Source organism: Myripristis murdjan, chromosome 21, assembly GCF_902150065.1.
Source record: "Myripristis murdjan chromosome 21, fMyrMur1.1, whole genome shotgun sequence".
Lineage (NCBI taxonomy): Eukaryota > Metazoa > Chordata > Actinopteri > Holocentriformes > Holocentridae > Myripristis > Myripristis murdjan.
In genome coordinates this window covers 21,091,034-21,112,001 of record NC_044000.1, presented here as the reverse complement: position 1 = coordinate 21,112,001, position 20,968 = coordinate 21,091,034, and the positions used below count along the sequence as shown (strand labels likewise).

General features: G+C 44.5%; 1 protein-coding gene across 2 annotated transcripts; it reads left to right on the top strand.

Annotated features, from left to right (window-relative positions):
• Positions 1–33: 33 nt before the first annotated feature.
• On the top strand, positions 34–19,332 carry impg2a (interphotoreceptor matrix proteoglycan 2a). 2 transcript variants are annotated; one of them, XM_030080698.1, is made up of 22 exons: positions 34–383; positions 479–733; positions 1,958–2,124; positions 2,234–2,259; positions 2,396–2,428; positions 2,660–2,706; positions 3,716–3,804; positions 3,912–4,067; positions 5,322–5,380; positions 5,541–5,561; positions 7,163–7,371; positions 8,686–8,723; positions 9,464–9,662; positions 9,823–10,655; positions 10,932–11,192; positions 11,301–11,520; positions 12,628–12,838; positions 13,791–13,979; positions 15,381–15,582; positions 16,707–16,786; positions 17,334–17,394; positions 17,490–19,332. In XM_030080698.1, exons 1-21 carry the CDS (start codon positions 305–307, stop codon positions 17,374–17,376), a joined length of 3,417 nt encoding a protein of 1,138 aa, XP_029936558.1. In that variant the 5' UTR covers positions 34–304; the 3' UTR covers positions 17,377–17,394; positions 17,490–19,332. The 2 variants fall into 2 exon arrangements, with proteins under 2 accessions (XP_029936558.1, XP_029936559.1); XM_030080699.1 differs by lacking the exon at positions 2,396–2,428.
• Positions 19,333–20,968: the final 1,636 nt, after the last annotated feature.

Here is a 20,968-nt window from a genome sequence, read left to right as displayed (position 1 = left end):
GCATAAAAAAAATCCTCCTCTCTCCAAGTGCCATCTGCCTAACTATTTGAGCCAGGAGCTGTTCTATCAGCACGACGGGACACACCTCTCTTCAGCCGCAGAAGAAAGCCGGGAAACATTTATGTGATGATACCTTCTAATCATTTCTGCGGAGGGTGCTGTTATTCTGACACGCCTGGGAAACTCTGAACTATGCAAACTTGCAAGAAAGGGTTCACGTTGCTGTTACTTGTCCTGGGAAGAGGTACGCGTCGACTTGACCCTTTTCGAAGTCCACGGATTTAAACGCAATCACGGATTTAACATGTATGGCCTATGGTGGAAATGTGTTTTCTACACAGTTGTATTTAGTTCTGCAGTCATATTTTTGGACATACGGACAGGTACGTATTCACCGCTTAATCCACAAGCTCGTTACCCGGCACTCGTCTGAAGTATAGACAGAGTAGTCCTAAACTTTGTTTTGTCTTTACCTCAGATGCAGCACTGGAGGGTTCTGCCATGGACTACCCAAGTCTGCCTTACAGTCAGGAACTACCCGAGTTCAGTTCTGGGATAATGCAGCACTATCCACACATCACTCAGTTATCGGATATCAAGGTATCTCAGGAGAACCTTGGAGCCATCTCCCGGCGGAAGCGCAACATCCTTTTCCCAAGCGGAGTCAAACTCTGCGCGCAAGAGACCTCTCAGCAAGTTGCTGCCAACCATCTGAGTTACTTTCACCTCAGAGGTAAGATTGAACAGACTAGTCCAAAAAAAGCACAGGTATATATCCCCATTGTCATATTTAGGTTTGGACAACGAATGAGCAGTAGCAGCACTTTATGTCTACGACAAGAAGACGATGCAGAAACTCCCACTGATTTTCTGTGATTGTTCATTTTTCATCCAATGTGGAGAATCTGCATAAGCAAAGGAGTTAACCACCACAATGTTTCTGAGACATTTCCAGCAAGGGATCCAGATGAATCAAGAAGAAAAATGTCAGGGGATGTATTTTCTTTGTAGGTCTTATGAGACTCTCAATGGAGAAAATGGTTTGCTTTAGAGAGGTATGGTTCCATAACAATTCAAGAAACAGAAGTATAGTAAATTTATGTACAGAGAGTAAAGATAGGCAATTGTGCCAAGGTGAGAAAACAGTGCATCATAGGGCAAGGCACGAGTTAGAAATCAAAGATTGTGATCATGTATTTGTCAAACACACTGTTTGCGGAGAGAGGAAGACAAAGAGGCTTAGGGCTTAGAAATCTTTGAGTCCATGAGCTTTGATCCCTCACTGGTTGAGAAAGTGTCTGTGATGGACGTGCTTATGCCCTCCGGGCGGGAAGTGGAGGTTAATCTTCACTCGGGTGTGCATGTGTAGGAGGACAGAGCTCAAGGTGTAATTCTTATCACTGAGCTCCTGGGCAGTCAGGCCGTGTAGAGATAGGCAGGTTAATTGGTGCCAAGATGAGGAAGCACAGTCTGTGATGGTGAACTTGTGAGGTGTCTGCTATAAGCTAGCCTTGGTAAAGATGGTGACCACAGGTGCCTCAGGCTTCAGACACCTCGTTGATTAGTGAACAAGATTGGACTCTATGTGTCTGTGCAAACTTTGAGTCAGTGCCAAGTCGGCTTACGCGCGGAGGGGGATTATGTCACGGAGTTGGCAAGGCGGAAGGAACTAGAGTCATGCCTCAACTTCCTCTGAACATCGAGGTGGCCAGATGCGTTTGGTTTTGCCAAAAAAAATCAGTCAGTTCTTTGAAGGAATCAAAGATAATACTATTCCCCTGCCACTGAGCAGACAAAGTGGACTATGTAGCTGAGAGAACACCACAAGAATTAAGTTTGTGTCAGGGTATTTTCACCCCATGAAAAAAGATTTTTGAAAGACCGCCGTGGATAATGGTGAGCTCTGCCTGATTGCGGTAAATTCCAGTGTCTCTTCCCGGTTGTGTTTTCTTCACAGTGTGCCAGGAGACCGTATGGGAGGCTTTCAAGATCTTCTGGGACCGCCTCCCAGAACAGGAAGAGTACCAAAGCTGGATGAGCCGGTGCCAGGAGGGCACAGTTACGGCACATGAAATTGGCAACTTCTTCAGCCTGTCAGAGGAGCACCAGGCTCTGATTAAACACGTGAGTCGATGAGTTCTTTCTCCACAGGGCTGGATCTTTGAGTAATACAAAACATAATCACCTGATGTACCTCGGTCTGATACCTCAATTTTTTTTTTTCTATTTCCAGCGAATGACACTGCAAGGACAGAAAAGGTAAAGAAAACTCCATTATTTGCCCCAGTTCCATTCCAATATTTCAGTCATTATTTTTTTGTCACATTATTGTGTTTGTGTGTCATTCTCCCAATGGCTCTTCTCTCTTTCTCACCACCTCCTTCACCATCCGTAGTGAGCCAACCAGGTCCTGGCTGCATGTGTGCAGGTTAGGTTGTCACAGCTCCTTAACCGTACCTGTCTATATCACCCCTGATCCATTACCACACATGGTTTCAAACCTCTTACATGCATTTGATTATGTTCTAGAAACCTATTTGCACTTCATCTTACTTGAAGTGCAATACCTGTTTAAAACCTAGTAGCTTGTCATCCTGTTTATTAGATCATTTAGTAACTGGAAGTCAGCAGTGTTGAATAAAGGTTCCCTCTTCCACAGCACTCCTACACCAGAGACCCCAGAGAAGCCTGGGACTCCTGAGCAAGGTCAGTCTCTCTCTTGAAAATCCCTTGTGGCTTCGGTACCTTCTGCCTTGATCTGGGCAATATATCAATATTATATTGATAATTTGAGACTATATGGCACAAGTGTTGTTTTTTTCCTGTTTCTAAAGGCAGCATTATAGTTAAGTGATGCATTTTTTTGAAATTATTAGACTGTTCAAGCTGTTCTGTTATTTGCTTGTACTTGATTGGTCCTCAAATCCACATTACTAAGGACTCTTGATCAAAAATCTCTTGCGTGTTAACTCTTATGACAGTGCCAATATTATCACAAGATTCATTTCAAGGCATTCAATCAGAAATATTGTATAATTCGATTTTGCCCATATAGCCCATCTTTACATCTGCCCTGGTATCTATAATTTATATCTATATCGCAGCATGAGCATTGCCATTACTGTGTCATGCCATGATCTAGTGCAGCATTTCTCAACTTTTTTTTGGCTTGGGACCCCTCACAATGAAGTGATGCTGACTCATGACCCCCCGGTGTCACAGGCAGAGCAGCGTTTCCCCTTTCCAGTTGTTTCATTTGATTAATCATCAACAGAGGCCTACAGAGGCTGAAAACTCAAAGAAAAACTTGAGAAAAAGCAGAGGTAGACAAAATAGACATGATAATAAATATTGTATAGAATTTTTTTTTTTTTTTTTCCCATCCCATAAATTATCTTGTGACCCCCCCCCTCAAAATTATCTCGCAATCCCCTGGGGTCCCAACCCACAGTTTGAGAACCACTGACCTGGTGTGTGATGTGTGTTCACCTACAGTTTTGCACAGTATGTTAGTGTGTCTTTGTGGTGTGTGTTTGTGTGTGTGTGGTGAGTGAGCTTGGCTTCGGGCCAGTCCAGGTCAAGATTTAGAAAGTAGTCAGGGTCAGAACAGTCTAATCCATACTAATGACCATCAGGAGTCACTGCCAAAGGTTTAAGCTCACTTCCACTCGCAGTAAACCAACAATCCCTTTATGCATCTCGACCCACCACGCAGAAATCACGGATGATGGTGAAGAGGTGGACGAGGTTGCTGCCATCATCCCAGAGGTGGAGGATTTCACTGTAGTCACCGAGGCCAGTCCAGTGAGTGTGCACACACATATTTAATGTTGATAGATCCAGTCAAGCAGCTGTTTTTTTACAATCTGCATAACTGTGCGCTTTGTGGCTGTCTGTATCTTACGGTGCAGGTGGACAATGACATTGCTGTGGTGCGTCCCACGCCTCCTATGCTGGAGCAGGTGGTGGAGCTGAGCATCCTGCTGACTGGAGAAACGTACAGCGAGGAACTCAGGAACCCAGCCAGCCTCCAATACCAAACCCTCAGCAGACAGCTTACTGAGAAGGTTCGCCCTCATCTGTCTACCTCTATCTCTCCCCGCTTTACGTCTCCCGCCTCGTCCTATACGGGCTCCTCCTTGACCTACTATATCTCCTGGTTTATGGTCTGTGATGGATGCATTGTTAGTTTTAATAACACACACTTTAACAACAGCAGTAGTTAAACCCACACTGTCAGGCAGGGGTTCAAAAAACACTTGGACTTTATAGTACGCATTTGGCACCGGTGAAATGACTATGTGCTGAAAGTACAGCTTTATGACGTGTCTTGGGAATAGATAAATGTATGCACGTGCACGCTCACATGCGCATGGGCACACACACACATATGCACGCAGGTAGTTGCCTTGGACAACGGCTTCAGTGATTTTACAGGTACTTGGAAAATGTCATATTTTTTGCCGATTGACTTTTCCCTGGCAGTCACCTAGACATACGAATGTAGACACACACTCACACACACGCATGCACATGCACGCACAGCTTGTATACACATCATTAAAAAAAAAAAAAAAGAAATCAGTACATATGTTTTTGTCCTTGTGTGTGTACATTTGTTCACAAAGTTGGAAGGAAGACATTGTTCCCAATCTCTGACCTGGCTCGTATTCTCTATTGAGTTCCAGGTACATACCTTCACAGCATACCAACACACACACACACACACACACACACACACATGTATGCACAATCTCACGTGCCTTAAAGACACTATCACACACTTCCAGCTTTATTGTACAGTGGAAAAGTGAGGGGAGGACATGGAGCGAAGGGGAGGAAAGGGATTTAAGACTCAGAGGTTGTAGATAAATGCAGAGAGAGAGGGAGGGAGATGAGGGACAAGCCAGGAGATAATAGAAGGCTGCAGGGCGGCCCAGGAGGGCTTTCACTATGTACCTTTTCTGAGTTGGATTGAATTAACTGGGTCATTGAGTCAGCAGAACAATATACTTCTTGTTTTGTTTCCAAGTGAGCAGAAGCCAGACCTACTAGAGTCACGAGCCAGACAACCTTGTGAGTTTACCATAGTGTGATAGTCTGGCTTTTGAGGCGAAAGATCTGGGCCTTAGTACAACAAATTAAAGCCTTTCAATTACGTTAACACTGAACAAGATTAACACTGTTGGGGTGCTAAATCAGATTCTTTTAGCTGAGCGTGTTTATTCGTATTCTCCCTGAAATGTGTTAATGACAGTGGCTTTCGCCTGATGCCGTGAGTGCAGAATGAGTTTAATGGGGACATGTTTGCCTTTTTACAGATAGAGGATTCACTGGAGGGGCTTCCTGGATTTAAGAGCGTCTCTGTGCTGAACTTCAGGTCAGTCTCTCTCCTGTGTTGTGGTCCCATGGCTGGAAAGAACCTGTTCTTAAATTGTTGCCAAATACTCCTGGAATTTGCAGCAATGACACCATTCCTGTAGCCTGTTTAACTCTCTATAGATGCATCTAGTGAAACTGTTTCTCCTTGTTTTATGCAGGCCTCAGAAGGACGGCCAAGGGTGAGTCTGCAACATGGGCCCTGTATTATCATTCTGTGGTAGTTTGACCTTGAGTAGTTCTTGGACTGGTAGCCTTTGCTGTTTCCTGGCCTGTCATTATACAGTTAAGCCTACAGATCCCTTGCAATTATTCCCCAGGGCAGTATGTGGTGGAGATGTGTGTGTGTGTGGGGGGTCACACTTATATCACGCTGTGTTTACCCGCGAGCGTGGACACGTGTTAAGGTGTGTAACTGGTTGCCTGTGTTAATGGTCTTAGTGCAGCCACTCACCTGTTAAGTGGGATCAGGACGGGTCAGACCAAGTAGGCAGGTGCCCTCCCATAGAGACGATTACTGGGGCTTTGCGACCACACCTATCAGCCTCTGGAAGGAGGATGGAGAGATGGAGAGATGGAGGGAGAGAGGGAAAGATAAAGAGCTGGGGGCAGAGGTGAAAGAGGGCAGAACTACAGAGGGGATTGGAGAGAGAGAATGAGCTCAAAGGGGGGGATGAGAGGACTCAGTGAGGGGAATGCTGTGACCCTTATTTTCGGTTTCCTTGCTGGTGTACTGCAAATAAATCTCAGGAAAGATTTCAGACACGCACATGCTTAAAACTCTCTCCAGTTTTGTTGATTACCTCGTTTTATATATCCTCATAATTGTGCAAACACATATACACTGAAAGAGTATATTTGCATTTTCCCATAGTAAAGCCATAGGCACTCAGCGGATCACACGGCACAACAGAAGTAGAGCTGTGTGTGTATGTGTGTGTGTGTGTGTGTGTGTGTGTGTAGCTAATGAGGGAAAAAATGGGATCTGCTTCTAAATGGGGCCAATTGTTGGCCGACACGTGCTCAGCAGTCCGCCAGAGCCCCACAAACTAGGTCAGAGTGGAGGGTTCCCAGTAGTCAAATGACGGCTGATAAATGGCTTTTTCCAAAGCCCGGAATCTTTTGTGATGTTTCCATGTTTATGATGATATGATATTGATCACTTTGCTGACTCTGCCGTTTTGGCCTATAATCACACCCGGCACTCCAAGTAGGAGTAAATCAGTCGAGCTATCAGTCATCTGTGAGCACCGTACAACTCTTTTAGCAGGTTGGATGTTAAATCAAAGTATTGCCTGTGCATTTTTCATCGGCCTAGAGAAACCTCTCTCACATCCAGGAGACATTATTTCCAGTGGTGAGTGTGGAAGCTCACTGTAAAGTGGGATAACCTGATAAACAGATAGAAGTATTGCTGAAAGTCTTGCAAAGTGTTTAGATACAGCACTGTAACTGCACAGTGCTGTATTGACTCTGGGTGAGGAAAATGAATGAGGAGCTCTCTGCCCTCACTTAACTATTACTGTCAAATGTGCCCATTAGCAAGGCACGTCACTTTTATTGCTCTAGTGGAGTGGCTTGGTGTCCAGGTGTAGAAATTTGTTTTTGCTCTGGGCAGATCACAGGTGTGAATTTGTATAACTTTATTAATGTGAAACAATTAAGGTTTTGAAAAATCACTTTGTGGGATAGACGTTATAATAAATTGCATGAAAAAATAAGGTGATTTTTGAAGAGACTGATCAGTATGTGGACTGGATGGTGTGTGTGTGTGTGTCTCCAGACGGGACGGCGTGGTGGTGGATTACGCCGTCACAGTGCTGGTTGATGGGGCAGGGGTGAGCAATCTGCAGCTGGACTACCTGACCTTGCAGTCCAACCGGGTGGAGAACTCGTACCGTGAGGTCGAGGGACGCCCCACAGTCGTCTACACAGTCAGCGAGGTCAGGAACTACGCCACGGAGGCCCTGCATCTGGAGGTTCTGGATAGCGGTAAGACAACGGCCAATGCTCGACTGCTCCAAAGAGATCTACAGCAGCACTTCTGAACACACGCATGCCACCAGCATCGTTAGTTATTTATTTTGCTTGGCAGTGACACCGCTGGGAATGCATCGGCGATGTCAGGGAACGCAACGTGGGGCAAAATTCCAAACTCCATATCAAATAGAGACACAGTAGATCGAGCACTGATATTACAACATACGCCACACCACTTGAGAAAACATTCCAGGGTTTTAATAGTCTCATCTGTTTCTTATTCATCTGTTCTTGCTGTCAAAGAGGACAGAGACATATTTATAAGACATTTCAGCTCAAAAGTGGGCCATTTTTAATGAACAAATAACAGAGTCATCAGTTATAGGAACTGTATATTTATTCTGCGCTGCAGTTAAATCCTCGTCATTAAATGGTCTGCCTAATAGAGCTGAGCCAACAGGATTTTTGGAACCTGAGACTTTTTTTTGCTTTCCTTCAACCCGTTATTTTGGCTTGCATCCAGTGCATGTTATAGTTAACTCTTAATTCACAGCAGCAGTGGTCAAGAGGGCACCTCTGTCTCTCTCTCTGTCTGTCTCAATCTCCCTTTCTTAATTCCTGTCTTTTCTCCCCTTTCCTCTCTCTGTTTTTGTCTTATGCCCCTCCTTCCTCTGCTCTCTGTCTCTCACATGCACGCACACTCTCAAATGCATATTCAAATCCCTCCATATGCTAGAGTTAGCCATTTGGTAAGTAGGTTAGCTAGCTCTCACTTCTGGCCAGGGCCCCTCTCCAGAAAATTGGAGAAGCGAAGGCCGTGATAATGACTATACCATCTCCTCCATCTGTAGGATTTCTCCCTGACCATGTTTTTGAGAAAATGGGTGTCATTAGTTTACTGTGTTCGCGAGCTTCTCTGAAGATTCGTGCCATCTGATGCCCACATTAGTTATGGACTGGGACATGTGATATGAGGGTTAAACGCTCTCATATGGCTGCCTGGCATGTGAGTCTGGGGACTTACAGGCACGGCTTGGCTGCAGCGCCCAGCTTTGGTGGTAATGCAGTAATAGCTTTAGCCCACAGCAGCTGATATCAGGCCCAGATCTGAGAGCTGATTTGTATGCATTTACCCCTCAGTTAAATGCACAGTCAGCATGATGAGTCAGTGCTGGTTATAGGGATTGTCTGTTGTTGACAAAAGTAAAAGTCTGTCATAGCTGATGGAACAGGAAGATACTGAAGCCAGTGATGCAGGAAGGCTTAGTTGGACTGTTTAGTGTAGTCGTCTTTGCACTAATGTTTGTTTCTCCCATGGTTCCACAGTATCCCCTGAGTCTGTCCACACCACTGATGCAAGCGCGGTGAGTCACTAGTTATTTCCACAACAATACTCTTCATGACAACAATCCGTCTCTAGGCTATCCGTCAGTTTTGTTCATGGAATCGTAACAGTTGGTTTGAGTTTGAGATAACTACTAAATGGTGGCTGGCGATATCCAGACCACTCCAACACAGTCAGGGGGATGAGCTTGCCAGTACAGGTTAAGGATGAAGCAAGGCTTTGAGGATTAGTTTGGCTCTTGCTATAATAATCCACTTCTATTCTGGGGCAAGGGTTACTCTGCACCATACCACAGCGAGTCAAGAAGAGCGAGAAAGAGCACATATGTGTGTGTGGTCAGAGACAAGTAATACCATCTACAATCTGTCTAGATCATTTCACATCTTTATTTGCACTGCCCTGTGGCTTGAGTGCACTGTTTGATGGTAATCAGACTTAGAGTTGCCCTTACTGGGTCTGTTTGTTCACTTTATAGCTCAGCTCCCTAAGTGATTAATTGGAGTCATTATATGGATTGGGGGAGCTTGGCGTGCTCTTCATCAGTAATTGATTTACAGGCAAGAGCACGCTGCAACTGTGCTACCGAAGCACTTGGCCACCCTGTGCTGCCCCGGTTTGATTTGGAACTGGGACATTCTAGGTTCAGCTGTTTTTTTTCTTCATGCTTTCCTCTCTGATTGTGTGAACTGTGTCAAGGAAGAAAGGACTCCCTGGTTTTATAGAAATGGACTAGCACCAACTGGTCTCTTCATGATGCAGGTCATTGTGGTGGTTGACGAGCCACCACATGCTCCTGTCCTGGACGGGGACACTGAGGATGAGGATAAAGATGACTCCCTGCGTGAACCCACTGAGAGGGAAGCAGCTGTGGTAGAAGAGCATGATGTCATTATTTTGGATGAGAGCGTAACTGAGTCTCCTACTCCAGTCCCAAGTACCACTGCATCCACGGCTGGCAGTAAGTGTTGGTCCCACAGTCCCACACACACTCCCACATATTTTATGGCACTTTCTCACACTCTGTTGCTTTCTCACCCCCCCTCTCAATTTTCATATCTACTCCTTCCAAGTACATCCTCATTATTTCCCCTTTATGTGACACTCCCGTCTCTTTCCAGGCATTGAGGAGGAAGGCCTGCTGCTTGAGGAGGAAATTGTGCAGATCCCCAAAGAAGTGAGCCCCCTGCCAGAGGAACTCCCATCTGAGCCTCCCCTCCCTGAGCAGCCAGAGGTTGTTGCTCTGCCTGAACCACCAGTGGAATCAGAGGCCTCCGGCTCAGGCAGAGGCGACCTGGAGGACCTGCTGTGGGAATCTGCAACCACAGCTGATGATGATGAAACTTCTCCTGAGGACATCGCTGGAGAAGAGGAGTTCATCACAGAAGAAGAGGTAGCTGAAGATGTGGTGACTGTGGACGTGGCGGGAGAGGAGCATGTGGATGAGGTTGTTCTTGGTACAGCAGAGACTCCAGTGGAGCTTGAAATCTCGACCATCACAATAGAAACTATTGAGGAGGAAGGCCTGCCTGCTGCGGTCCCAGCTCCTGATGTTACAGAGGAAACTGCGAACCCAGTGCCAGAGCCAGCGGAAGAAGGTGTACCTCCTGTTAGTGATGTCACAGCTGTCAGTATGGTACCAGCCCTTCTTGAGCCATATGAGGAAGAAGTAACAGAGGAAGAGGGGCTAGAGGTTCAGGTGGGCGTTGCACCGGAGGCTCCAGCTGTAGAGGAAGAGACCCCAAAAGCTCCAGAGATCTTGAGGGAGGACCTTACAGAAGATGAGATCTTACTGGTTGATAAAGACATAATAGAACCACCAATCACAGACTTCCCAAGCCCTGCCCAACCAACTGTCCTGTCTCCAGAGAGGGAGTCACCTTTCACCCGCATCTCTGACCTCAGACCTGTCATTGAGGAGCTACCCGACATAGAGATCTCTGTCACTATGGAGGTATGAAGAAATACTGAATTGGGGTTTGATATTTCCTTTCCCCAAAACAGAAATTATATTAGATATATTATCAAAACTAAACGTTTAGCATTTAAAAAAACAAGAATCACTGTGTTTTTGTCTTCAACTCACAATGTAGCATGTCTTAAAGTCTCAAATATCAGTTTTATATCAGGTTTGTAAATATCAGTCTTAAGGCATCTTGAGATGTTTTGAAACACGGGTGATGATTGGGTATGAAATCAATCTGATGCAAAAACTCTTTTTATCCCCCAGGTTCAGACCACTGATCTGGACTTGAGTTATGATGGAGTTCCTTATGGATACGGTTTAACAAATCAGACAGAAGAAGGCAGCACTGGATTTCCGTCCAGTGTGGCACACGGCACGGACGTCAGCATCGCCTTGCCTGTGAACCCAGGACGAGCGCTGATGGTGTTCTTCAGCCTGAGGGTGACCAACATGATCTTCTCAGAAGATCTCTTTAATAAGAGCTCTGCAGAGTACAAGGCTTTGGAGCAACGCTTCCTGGAACTGGTAAATTACTCCCATTCACTTGTGCTTATTATTATTCCTGCTGTGTGTGTTAAAGGTCTTCTGAGGTCTTCTAAGATGTTGACATTTTTCCATTTTCATTTTTCCCAGCTTGTCCCTTATCTGCAGTCCAACCTGAGTAACTTCCAGAACCTGGAGATCCTCAACTTCAGGAACGGAAGCATTGTGGTCAACAGCCGGATGAAATTTGGCAAGCCGGTGCCTCGCGGCGTCACCTCTGTTGTCTATCTGATCCTGGAGGACTTCTGTAACACGGCCTACCAGACCATGAACCTAGCCATCGATAAGTACTCGCTGGATGTTGAGTCAGGTGTGGGCTCTCTGTTGTATAGAGTTGGATGAGGCAAACACATCTGTGGAATGATTGTAAAGGGGTGCGAATGAGAGAACAATTATGAAAACATCAGATGGTTGAAGCTGCTGTCAGATTCATTGTAATGGATGTCTGTGTAGTCTCAGAGCATTACATGGTGAAATAATACTGCAGTTAGTCACTCTGCAAAAATGTGTGTGTGTGAGTGTGTGTGCATGTGTGAAAAGCCCCGGGAAGGCAGGTGTTAAATGCCTTAAGGGACACTTGTTGGTCTCATTAGTTAAATGCTAAGGTCACATCAGCTGGTGTGAGATAATCAGGACTTCTTTGGACAGCAGCCAGGTGAACGCATAGCATTAACCACACTGTGAGTCCGTAAGCACTCCAGGCAGGTCTGCTATAGTATGTTCCTTTCCTATAATATATGGATCAGTTATTGACTCAGCATGAGGCTTCCTGTTTTGCACTCTCATTCTTCTTGGTCACGTGAGGAATTTAGCCCTGCACTAGAGGCCAGTCAATCAGTCAGTGAGATTATAGCCGTTCGTTCATAATGTTGGTGAGTCACGCTTGTGATTATGATTATGACTCGGCCGTCATTATCTCCATGAGCCTCCGAGCTAATGCACAGTGCTGCGTGTCATCATGCAGTGGGACGGATATTGCACCAAACAGGGGGAGTGTACAGTGTTTGTGTGTGTCTACATGCCATCCATTTTACAGCATTAATTACCTGAAGTTTATTCCTAAATATTTGAAAAAGTTACAATTGTGTATGTAAACACACCATTATTTTGCATCAGCTTTAGCATAGCATTCATTTACACACTACCCTATCAACTGTTTTGCAAGAGTAAAAAAAAGTTTTAAAAGGTAGATTTCTCATTTTGGAATGAACCTCATGTATTTCTATGAATACCGGTAATTGTAAACTCACTGGATGTTGAGAGCTGTGGCTGTGACTTCAAAGTGTGTATGGCACTGTAAACTCTGCCCATTCTGATGAGAGCTCAAAAGCAGCTGCACAATATAATCATTTGTTCATTTATGGTTTCTCCACATTCTTGATATTAACACTGTCATGGTACTAACGTTTATTTCCAGGTGACCAGGCGGACCCCTGTAAGTTCCAGGCGTGCAACGAGTACGCAGAATGTAAAGTGAACAGGTGGTCGGGCGAGGCGGAGTGTGTGTGTAACGCTGGCTACTTCAGTGTGGATGGCCTGCCCTGTCAGAGCATCTGTGACCTGCGGACCGACTTCTGCCTCAACGACGGCAAATGTGACATCATCCCTGGCCAGGGTGCCATCTGCAGGTGGGTGCACTCGGGGTCAGATCAGGAAAATGAAGTGCTCTGTGTGTGTGTGTGTGTGTGTGTGTGTGTGTGTTTGTGTATCCATGCGAATGCAGACATATGCACTTGGACAACTTCTTGTGTCGTCCCATGTGAGCATGTGTGAATGTGTGTCTGTATGTTGCTGTGTCAATAGTCCAAATCTGAAGGAAAAACAAAGCCATTTCCTCAGGGTGTTTTATGCAGCGTACTTTGTAACTGGAATGATTATGAACAGACGCATAAACAACAGTGTGTGCCAAGCTGAGTGCTGGACCTCTGTTTCACACCCACCGCCATGTCATAAAATATGCAGGCAGTTCCAGATGCTGCAGGATTGTTGTTTACCTCACACCATCCAACCAAAAGAGTCACCATATTCCATGGCAACAGGAACCAAACATTTGAAGTTTTATTACAAACATGACAGTAGTGATTTAAAAAAAAAAAAGATGACATGCACCTTGACGCTTACAAATACATTAAGCTTGCAGACATGTTGTTATCGGTTGTGTGGTTATGCATGCGGATTTACGGAATTATTTATAGATTTGAAATATTTCTTAATAAATGTCGTCATTCTTATTATACTCAAAATGAAGCATATTTGAATGAAGGCTTTTTTCATAGTGGCACATGTCACAAATAGAAATGAGCCCCCTGACGAAACAGCAAATACAAAGTGCCGAATTTGCTGACTGCCGTTTTTGTTTTGTGTTGTTTTGCTTTGTTTTCGTTCTTCAAGTGTGTGTTTGTTTTGACAAATGACTGAACAAATTTTGGTTCACACACTTAACTGAGAACATGTATCTTACAATTTCTGTGCAGACCAAACTAACTTCTGTGCCGGATTCTGCACCGGCTCTGAGTGCAGGTGACGTTTTGGCCCTGGAGATTTTCACAGATCACTGACAGTGCGTTGTCGTCATCATAGGTGTCGTGTTGGGGAGAACTGGTGGTACCGAGGAGAGCACTGCGAAGAGTACGTATCGGAGCCGCTGGTGGTCGGCATAGCGATCGCCTCTGTTGCTGGCTTCCTGTTGGTGGCGTCCGGAGTGATCTTCTTCCTGGCCAGGACGTTACGGGATCAGTACGACAAGGATGAGTCTGAGGACCCCATACGGTGAGGCACACCACTGACATCTTCAAGAAGACAGGCTCCGTTTAAATAAAATAACAGCGGATCCTTCAGCTCTCATCACTCTGTATTCTAGCTATGAATACAGACAGCGCTGATCCTTTGTCTTGGCATGCGGCTTTGTTTACAATTAACGAAGAACAGATGTGTGATGGTGTAGTTTGACCTGAGAAATGGAGGGCATGGAAGTAAGGAGTGTGTGTCTCATTGCACAGTTAGTCCATACACTGGAGTCCTATGTGGCAGAGTAAATATCAACAAAGACTTAATGTGCTGTATGTTATTTGTAATTATGTACTACATTTTGATATTAGTGATGTAGTGATAAATAAAAAGAAGGGTAAACTACCTTCTGCAGCTGTTGATCCTCAAAATGCATCTCAACCACCAACACTTCCAGTCAGTTGTACTTTCCTCTTGAAACATCCAGTAACACCTTATTTGTAGGGGTGACAGAAACATCCCAGGCGCTGTCAGCTTTGCAGGGTTAGTGGCATAAATGACTGAATGACACTTCATGACAACAGTCATAAATATTCGTGAATGTTCGTCACAGCTGTCACGACATGGTAATAACCGTTTTATGTCAGTCTTGTGTTACTTTAACATCAAAAGCTGCAGAAGTGAATACATTCCTGCAAGTAAAAACAAGGGTAAAAAAAGGGTTTACGTGCATTTATCTTTCATTCCATCCCTGACAAAAATAAAAAATTTACTTTTACTTTTCTGTTGAATAATGAAGTCAGTGCTTTGTCTGCAAAGTTTAGACAACCTGAGATGAAAGGCGCAGAGTCTTGCGTATTCCTTTTGGAATGAACGGGCAGATTTAGGGGAGACACATCTTGTGACTGAATCATTGGTTAGTCAGACAAAATTAGCCACAACACCAACTCCTACCCATATGTCTTCAAAGACTCAAGACTCAGCCGCCCATCCTCCTCCTGCCCTCCTTTGCTCCTTCCCTCTGTTTCTCTCTCTCTCTCTTGTACACACACACACACACACACACACTCACTCACACACAATCCCTCCCTGGCATGGCTCCCAGAGTGGCGTGTGGAGGGGAGCTGTGTTAACTTCAGCCAATTAAGTGATCAGATATTGTGTTAATCTATATCCAGAAAGCCTGAACACCTAACACAGCAGGCTTCTTGAAACATCCCTCTCAGGCATAAACTAAAGAGAATTATCCTAGATTAATACATCTGTGTGTTTGCTATCATATCAATCCTATCTTCTGATACAAAGTGACCCATTTCCTTGCCTCCTGAACTTATTTATTGCAGCTGAATTTCTTTCCTGGCTTGGTAGGAGTTCTACAGATTTATGGATTTAGATCTGGAGGTTTATCATCCTCCCTCTTGACTCTGACTGATTCCACTGCAGGCGAGCGGAGAGCCTCCCATCTCTGGAGAGAGCTACCAAGTACAACCCCATGTATGAGAGTGAGGCCACCACGGGCTACAGCCACTACTACCGCCGCTACCCTGAGGCTCCCGTGTACAGCAGCGCCAGCGCCGAGGCCTCCACGGACTTCAGCAGCGAGGAGATACGACACATCTATGAGAACAGTGAACTGACCAAGGAGGTGTGTGTGTGTGGCTTGCTGTGTATTTTCACCACCCTAACATTACACATTAAAGGTGCACCATGCAAAACTGCGGACAAAAGTGTGTGATAAGCATGAAGCTCGATGGTTGACTCTGCATGGTTCTCATTGTTGGCCTGACTCACTGATAAATTATCTGCTTTTTCCATGTTTTTGTCCGTCTTTACTTCAATCAGCTCTCAATTTTGCACAGTGCACCTTTAAGAAAGCCTTTACCCTCTTCTCTGTTTTATTTTATTAAAGCTGCATTAATCAAAATCGCAGAGAGTGGATTTAAGTGAGGACTGTTTAGACTTTACTGACAATGAATGTGAACTAAGCGTTTAATTTGATGGCTACAGTGAAAATATCCATAGATCCATATCGTCATCTGAGAGATACGCCTTTATCTTGAAATTTCTGCAGCACGTCTGTGTCACCATTTCCGTCCAATAACACCGCTTTCCTAAGCGATCAATTAGTGCTAGCGCCAGGCAGATAATGTCAGCCGCGGCCAGCAGCCAAGACAAAGACAGTAAGGATATGTACTCCCCTCTCGGGAATAAATCAGCAGCGTGAGAATAAAGATGAGTCAACTGGCAAATCTCATGTCATATGCAAACAACACCAGTGTAAGATAAAAGACTCAGGAAACACGACAAATCTGGCACCTAAAACAGAAAAACGACATTGTAATGTATCTGATTGTGTTAAATGGATGCATGAAATCATCTCATATCAATTTTAGGCTCTGAACCGAATCAAATCGAAATTGTATTGTCAATTTGGCTTTGTGGTACCGGCAAATATCGTATCTTTGTCCAAAGTGTTGTTATCGTATCATGATGAAACTTGTGATTTAGTGAGCCAGGGCAGAGCTTGTCACATTCACTTCTCTCAGTCAGACTTTCCCAACTTTGTTTTGAATCAGCGACTCTCAGCTTAAAGGCTTGTTCCCGAATTGGCTGCAGCTCCCTTCTCCTGCGCTTTTTTTTTTTTTTTTTTTTTTTTCCTCTCTCTGAGTGAAATCTCAGGATGTGATTGGGCCAGGACCTGTGCAGCTGATAGTTTATCTCAGCGTGATGTAATTTTTCTTTCCTGACTGACATCATGTGCCTCCGCAGGAAATCCAAGACAGGATACGCATCATCGAGCTGTACGCTAAGGACCGGCAGTTTGCTGACTTTGTGCGGCACCATCAAGCGTGAGTGCCTCCCTTGTTTATCCTCTTAGCGGATTTATACGGCAGTGAGATAAACACATGGACTTGTATCAAACGAAGATTTGAGGGGAAAAGGGGAACCGAGTTTTAGGTACAGGAGGTGGGCAAGTCTGGAGCGAAAGAGATTAGTTTGGAGAGAGAGAGAGAGTGCAAGCCATGCCAAACCAGTGCTGGAGACGTACACCTCCCTCCTAAATCTTCATCAGGCCAGTGGCTGACACAGTGACACCAGGAAATAAGGAGCCACTGCGAGACAGACACTCTTTTGTCTGCCCACAATATGGCAATAACTGTGTCTGTGTATGACAGTGGTGGCTGTTTTGGGTAATATCTGGCATTAGGTGGCCCTTCTCCATGCCACAGTAATCCTCCATGATGTTGGAATCCGTGTGTGAGAGAAGACGCCTTGAGTTGCCAAGAGCTCGACTGATTTGCGTGCCACAGTGAAGATGTGAGGTTTCTGCTGCCTGCGCTGTTAAATCTAATAAATGTCAATGTGTTTGTGTGTGTGTGTCCGTACCCACTGCAGTGTCCTGGATACCCGCAGAGAGAGCTCCTCCACACACACATAAAAGCATCCTGTAAACAAGGTATTTCATCCTCGGTGCTATGTAGTAGTAGTACATGTGATTATATTTTGTAAAAGGTGGTGTCTGAGGACTAACACGCCCTTCTCCCTGTGCAGAAACATGCCTTCATGTTGCAAAAATGAGGCGTCCTGTCAAGAATTTGCTGCTGCCCCCCGCCCCATTGCACTCAGAGATGGAGTGTTTTTGTTTGAAAAGGACGGTCATCTAACGCGCACGGCCAGTGCCCTTCTTTCTGTGGTCGTGACTGCTCTTCCTCCTTCCTCAGTGCCTTCTCTGTTGGTTAGCTGTGCTGAAATGAGTGCGATGGCAAAGGACTCGCTCTCTGCTCGCCCACCGGACGTTTCCCTTTCGGGGATAACTGGACTCTTTCCTTATTACTTGAAACGTTGAACAATAACTTGCAATAATATGTACTGTCTAGTGTGTTCATTTGCTTGGTGACATTGTAAATTTGTCACATCATGTCGAATCTGTTAATTCTTAATAAGAAGGAAGACAGAATATGTAAATACGTATAAATGTTTGGATGTCGGTTATAGTTGTGAAATGATTTTAACATTCTTTTGTTGTGTTCATGTCACTCCAGTAGTCTGAATATTTTTCAATGTGCTTCATCCTCCTCAGTGAGGCATTTCGACCAAACTGGAGACACAGAGAGCTGCTATTGTTTCAATGGTGCTATCTTCATTTAAAATAGGCAACGTCTGCAGAAGTCTGGCATTGCTCGCTATAATGAGTCATTTTACAATTGCTGGTAACGCCAGTGGATCAGCTCCATATGTTAGTGGACGACATTAAGGTGGCCAAATGCAGCGCTCAGCTTTATGTGTTGTGCAGAATATTACTGTAGAAGCCACCTTTGACAGGGAGAAGAATGACAGGCAGGCGATCCCGCCGCCTTTCCGAAGACTTCTCCTATCAGAGGCTTTAGTGTTTGTTTTGGAAATTTACGACGAGGCAGACATGAGAGTGAGAAAAAGCAGGGATGTGAGAGGGCAAGCGCATGAGCCCTCTCAAGCTCTGGGATCCAGAAATAAGTGAAAAAACATTCAGAATGGAAAAATATTCCCTGGCCGGCAGCCCAGGGATTTGATCAGATTGTCTGCTTTCAGATGTAATATGTAATGCAACTGAAAACATCTAAAGCAGAGGGGAAACCAGAAAATTTAAGTTGATAAACAACATGTGCTTTTTGGAAAGGCTATCTCAAGCGGCGTCTTTCTTTGAAAAACTTGGGGTTACCAGTAATTCAAAAAAATGGTCTGACCTGTAACTACTTGTTTGGCAACAGTCCTGCTCCTCAAACTGAAAGCTTCTGACAAACTAATTCCAGTGTTTTCTTTGGTATTTTCGTACGTTCCTCCGTGGGCTTGTTGTGCTTGACCCCGCTTGTCTTTTTGAGCGGACCCTCACAGCTGCAGCTGATTACGCTCTGTAGGTTTCCGTTTGTTGTGAGCCAGTGTGACTGTCCGTATTCTTAGGGGGTCAAAACCAAGTGCGTAGATCATGTGCTAGCTTCTTGTTTACATTACATGCTTCTTTTGCTCTTTGCATCTTTTATGGTCCGACACACGCGAAACACTGGTGAAGCAGACTCTTGTGACAGTGTCATGCCTTTGCAATCTGTGTGTTCTGTTGTATTTTTATATGCACTCTTTTTCATGCTCACATACACATTTTCTCACCTTTCTCCATCTGCCACCTGGACAACCAGCCAACTGTTGCATACAGTGTTCTGTTATGTAAATGAGAATGAAGATATTATTAACAGTTGCATTGTAGAAATGTCTGAAATGTTTCAATATGTATGAAGAATATTTTTTACTGATGAACGTGTTATTATTTTAACAGTATTACCCTACCATGCAGGTGTGTAAATGACTGACTAGTAAAAAATCAGACTACATTAAAAATAAAAAAAAAAAGTTTTATACAGAAGTCAGGCTCCTGTCATTATCAAGAATGCCGCTTAAGGTGAGTGTGTGAAGTCATAGTGGACCTGCTCGTTCTCTTTGAACAATTGATGTATTGACCTTTTCCACTACACTGGTAGGCCAGGTGTTTCACCATGCTGAGCTAATCCAAAAATCAGATTAGTCTTAGCAGGTATGGATTAGGCTGGCTTGTGACCATGGCTTTTTCTAAAAGGGCGCGTGCCAGTAATCAGCCTGCGTCATACACATATAGTCTTGCAGCAGCATCTGGCAGTATAATTTGACACTTATGGACACACAGTGAAGTATATGCACACAGCATATGCACACGGCCAGATAAAACATAATAGGCCTACATACGTCCCTGCCTGGGGCCAGCACTGCCTTTTGACCATTTGAGTGGATGTGTAGAGAAAATGTTCCAACTGCATTTAAAAAAAAAAAAAAAAAAATATATATATATATATATATATATATATGTACACACACACACACATACATATAAGCACTTTAACAGAGATGAGGATTGTATTTGGTTTGGTGAGATCAGCGGTGTGTTGGTGGCCAGTGACAGTATATTATTTTCTTTACAGTTTACTTCACCAGACATATCAATTAAGAAGTCATTCTAATTCACCATTATGACTGAGGAGTAAAGTGTGCTTCATCATGTTAAATTCTAGTGATGGATAAATGGTGGCAGTCTGCCTCAAATGGCTCTGGATTGGCACAGCTTGGACCTTGCGGGCAGTGTGGAGCAGTGGGTGAAAATGGAAAACAAGGGGAGAATTTCTTTCTTTCTTTTTTTTTTTTTTTTTGCACACTGACTGACTAACATAGCAGTTTTCTCGGTGGATGGTATTTGGCTAGAGGAGTGAGATGCGATGAGACAGACCTCCACAGAGGAGGATAATCCAGACTGTGCATTGCTCCCAGCTGGTTGATCATGGCGTGCCCCCACCTTTGGATGGGTGCCCACATGAGACTCCAGACCTCTGTCCACTGCATGCCAACTTTCTGCACACTTAATTTATGACCATGCAATTCCTTTAAAACCAATCTCAGGAAAATATAGGTGCTTCAACAGAATATTATGTTGAGGCTGGCATCTAGGCCAGTGACTCACCTGTATTCTTCTGTGCTGCATACCAGTAGTGCACCTCATAGTATCTCTGGCAGAATGGAAAGAGGGATGGTGGAGTGCTATAGTCCTATTTACACAACACAGGTTGAAATTTACAATGTCCAACAACTGCAAACCCCAATAACTACATTTCCATGCATGCAGGATCTTTGATACTGGCTTGTTTCTCTGTTCAGGTCCAGGATAAGCTGCCTTCATTCATCTTTATCCCACTTTTGCATATCTCCGTGTCCCTCAATAAATATAATTTCTTTGCTTGCCCACCAATTTTCCTCCTGCTGATTAAACTGTCCTACCCTTCACTAATTTGGATTAATTACTATTGTGATGTCCATACAAACCAGCCAAATTATTAAACACACAGTTCTATCACTTGATGCTCCAGTGGTGGGTCGCCTATCATCTCCTTTCTGCGATGTTTTTATGTTTTTGCCGAATTTTAACCATAACACAAAATCGAGCTTGTGCAGTACCTGGGAAAACTGGATCTGAGTTA

Excerpts from the sequence above, each read along its gene's own strand:
- impg2a (XM_030080698.1), top strand. The coding sequence starts at position 305 with ATGTATGGCCTATGGTGGAAATGTGTTTTCTACACAGTTGTATTTAGT. Across the intron at positions 8,724-9,463 it reads ACACCACTGATGCAAGCGCG|GTCATTGTGGTGGTTGACGA; the intron begins GTGAGTCACTAG and ends TTCATGATGCAG. Across the intron at positions 12,839-13,790 it reads GGCCAGGGTGCCATCTGCAG|GTGTCGTGTTGGGGAGAACT; the intron begins GTGGGTGCACTC and ends TCGTCATCATAG.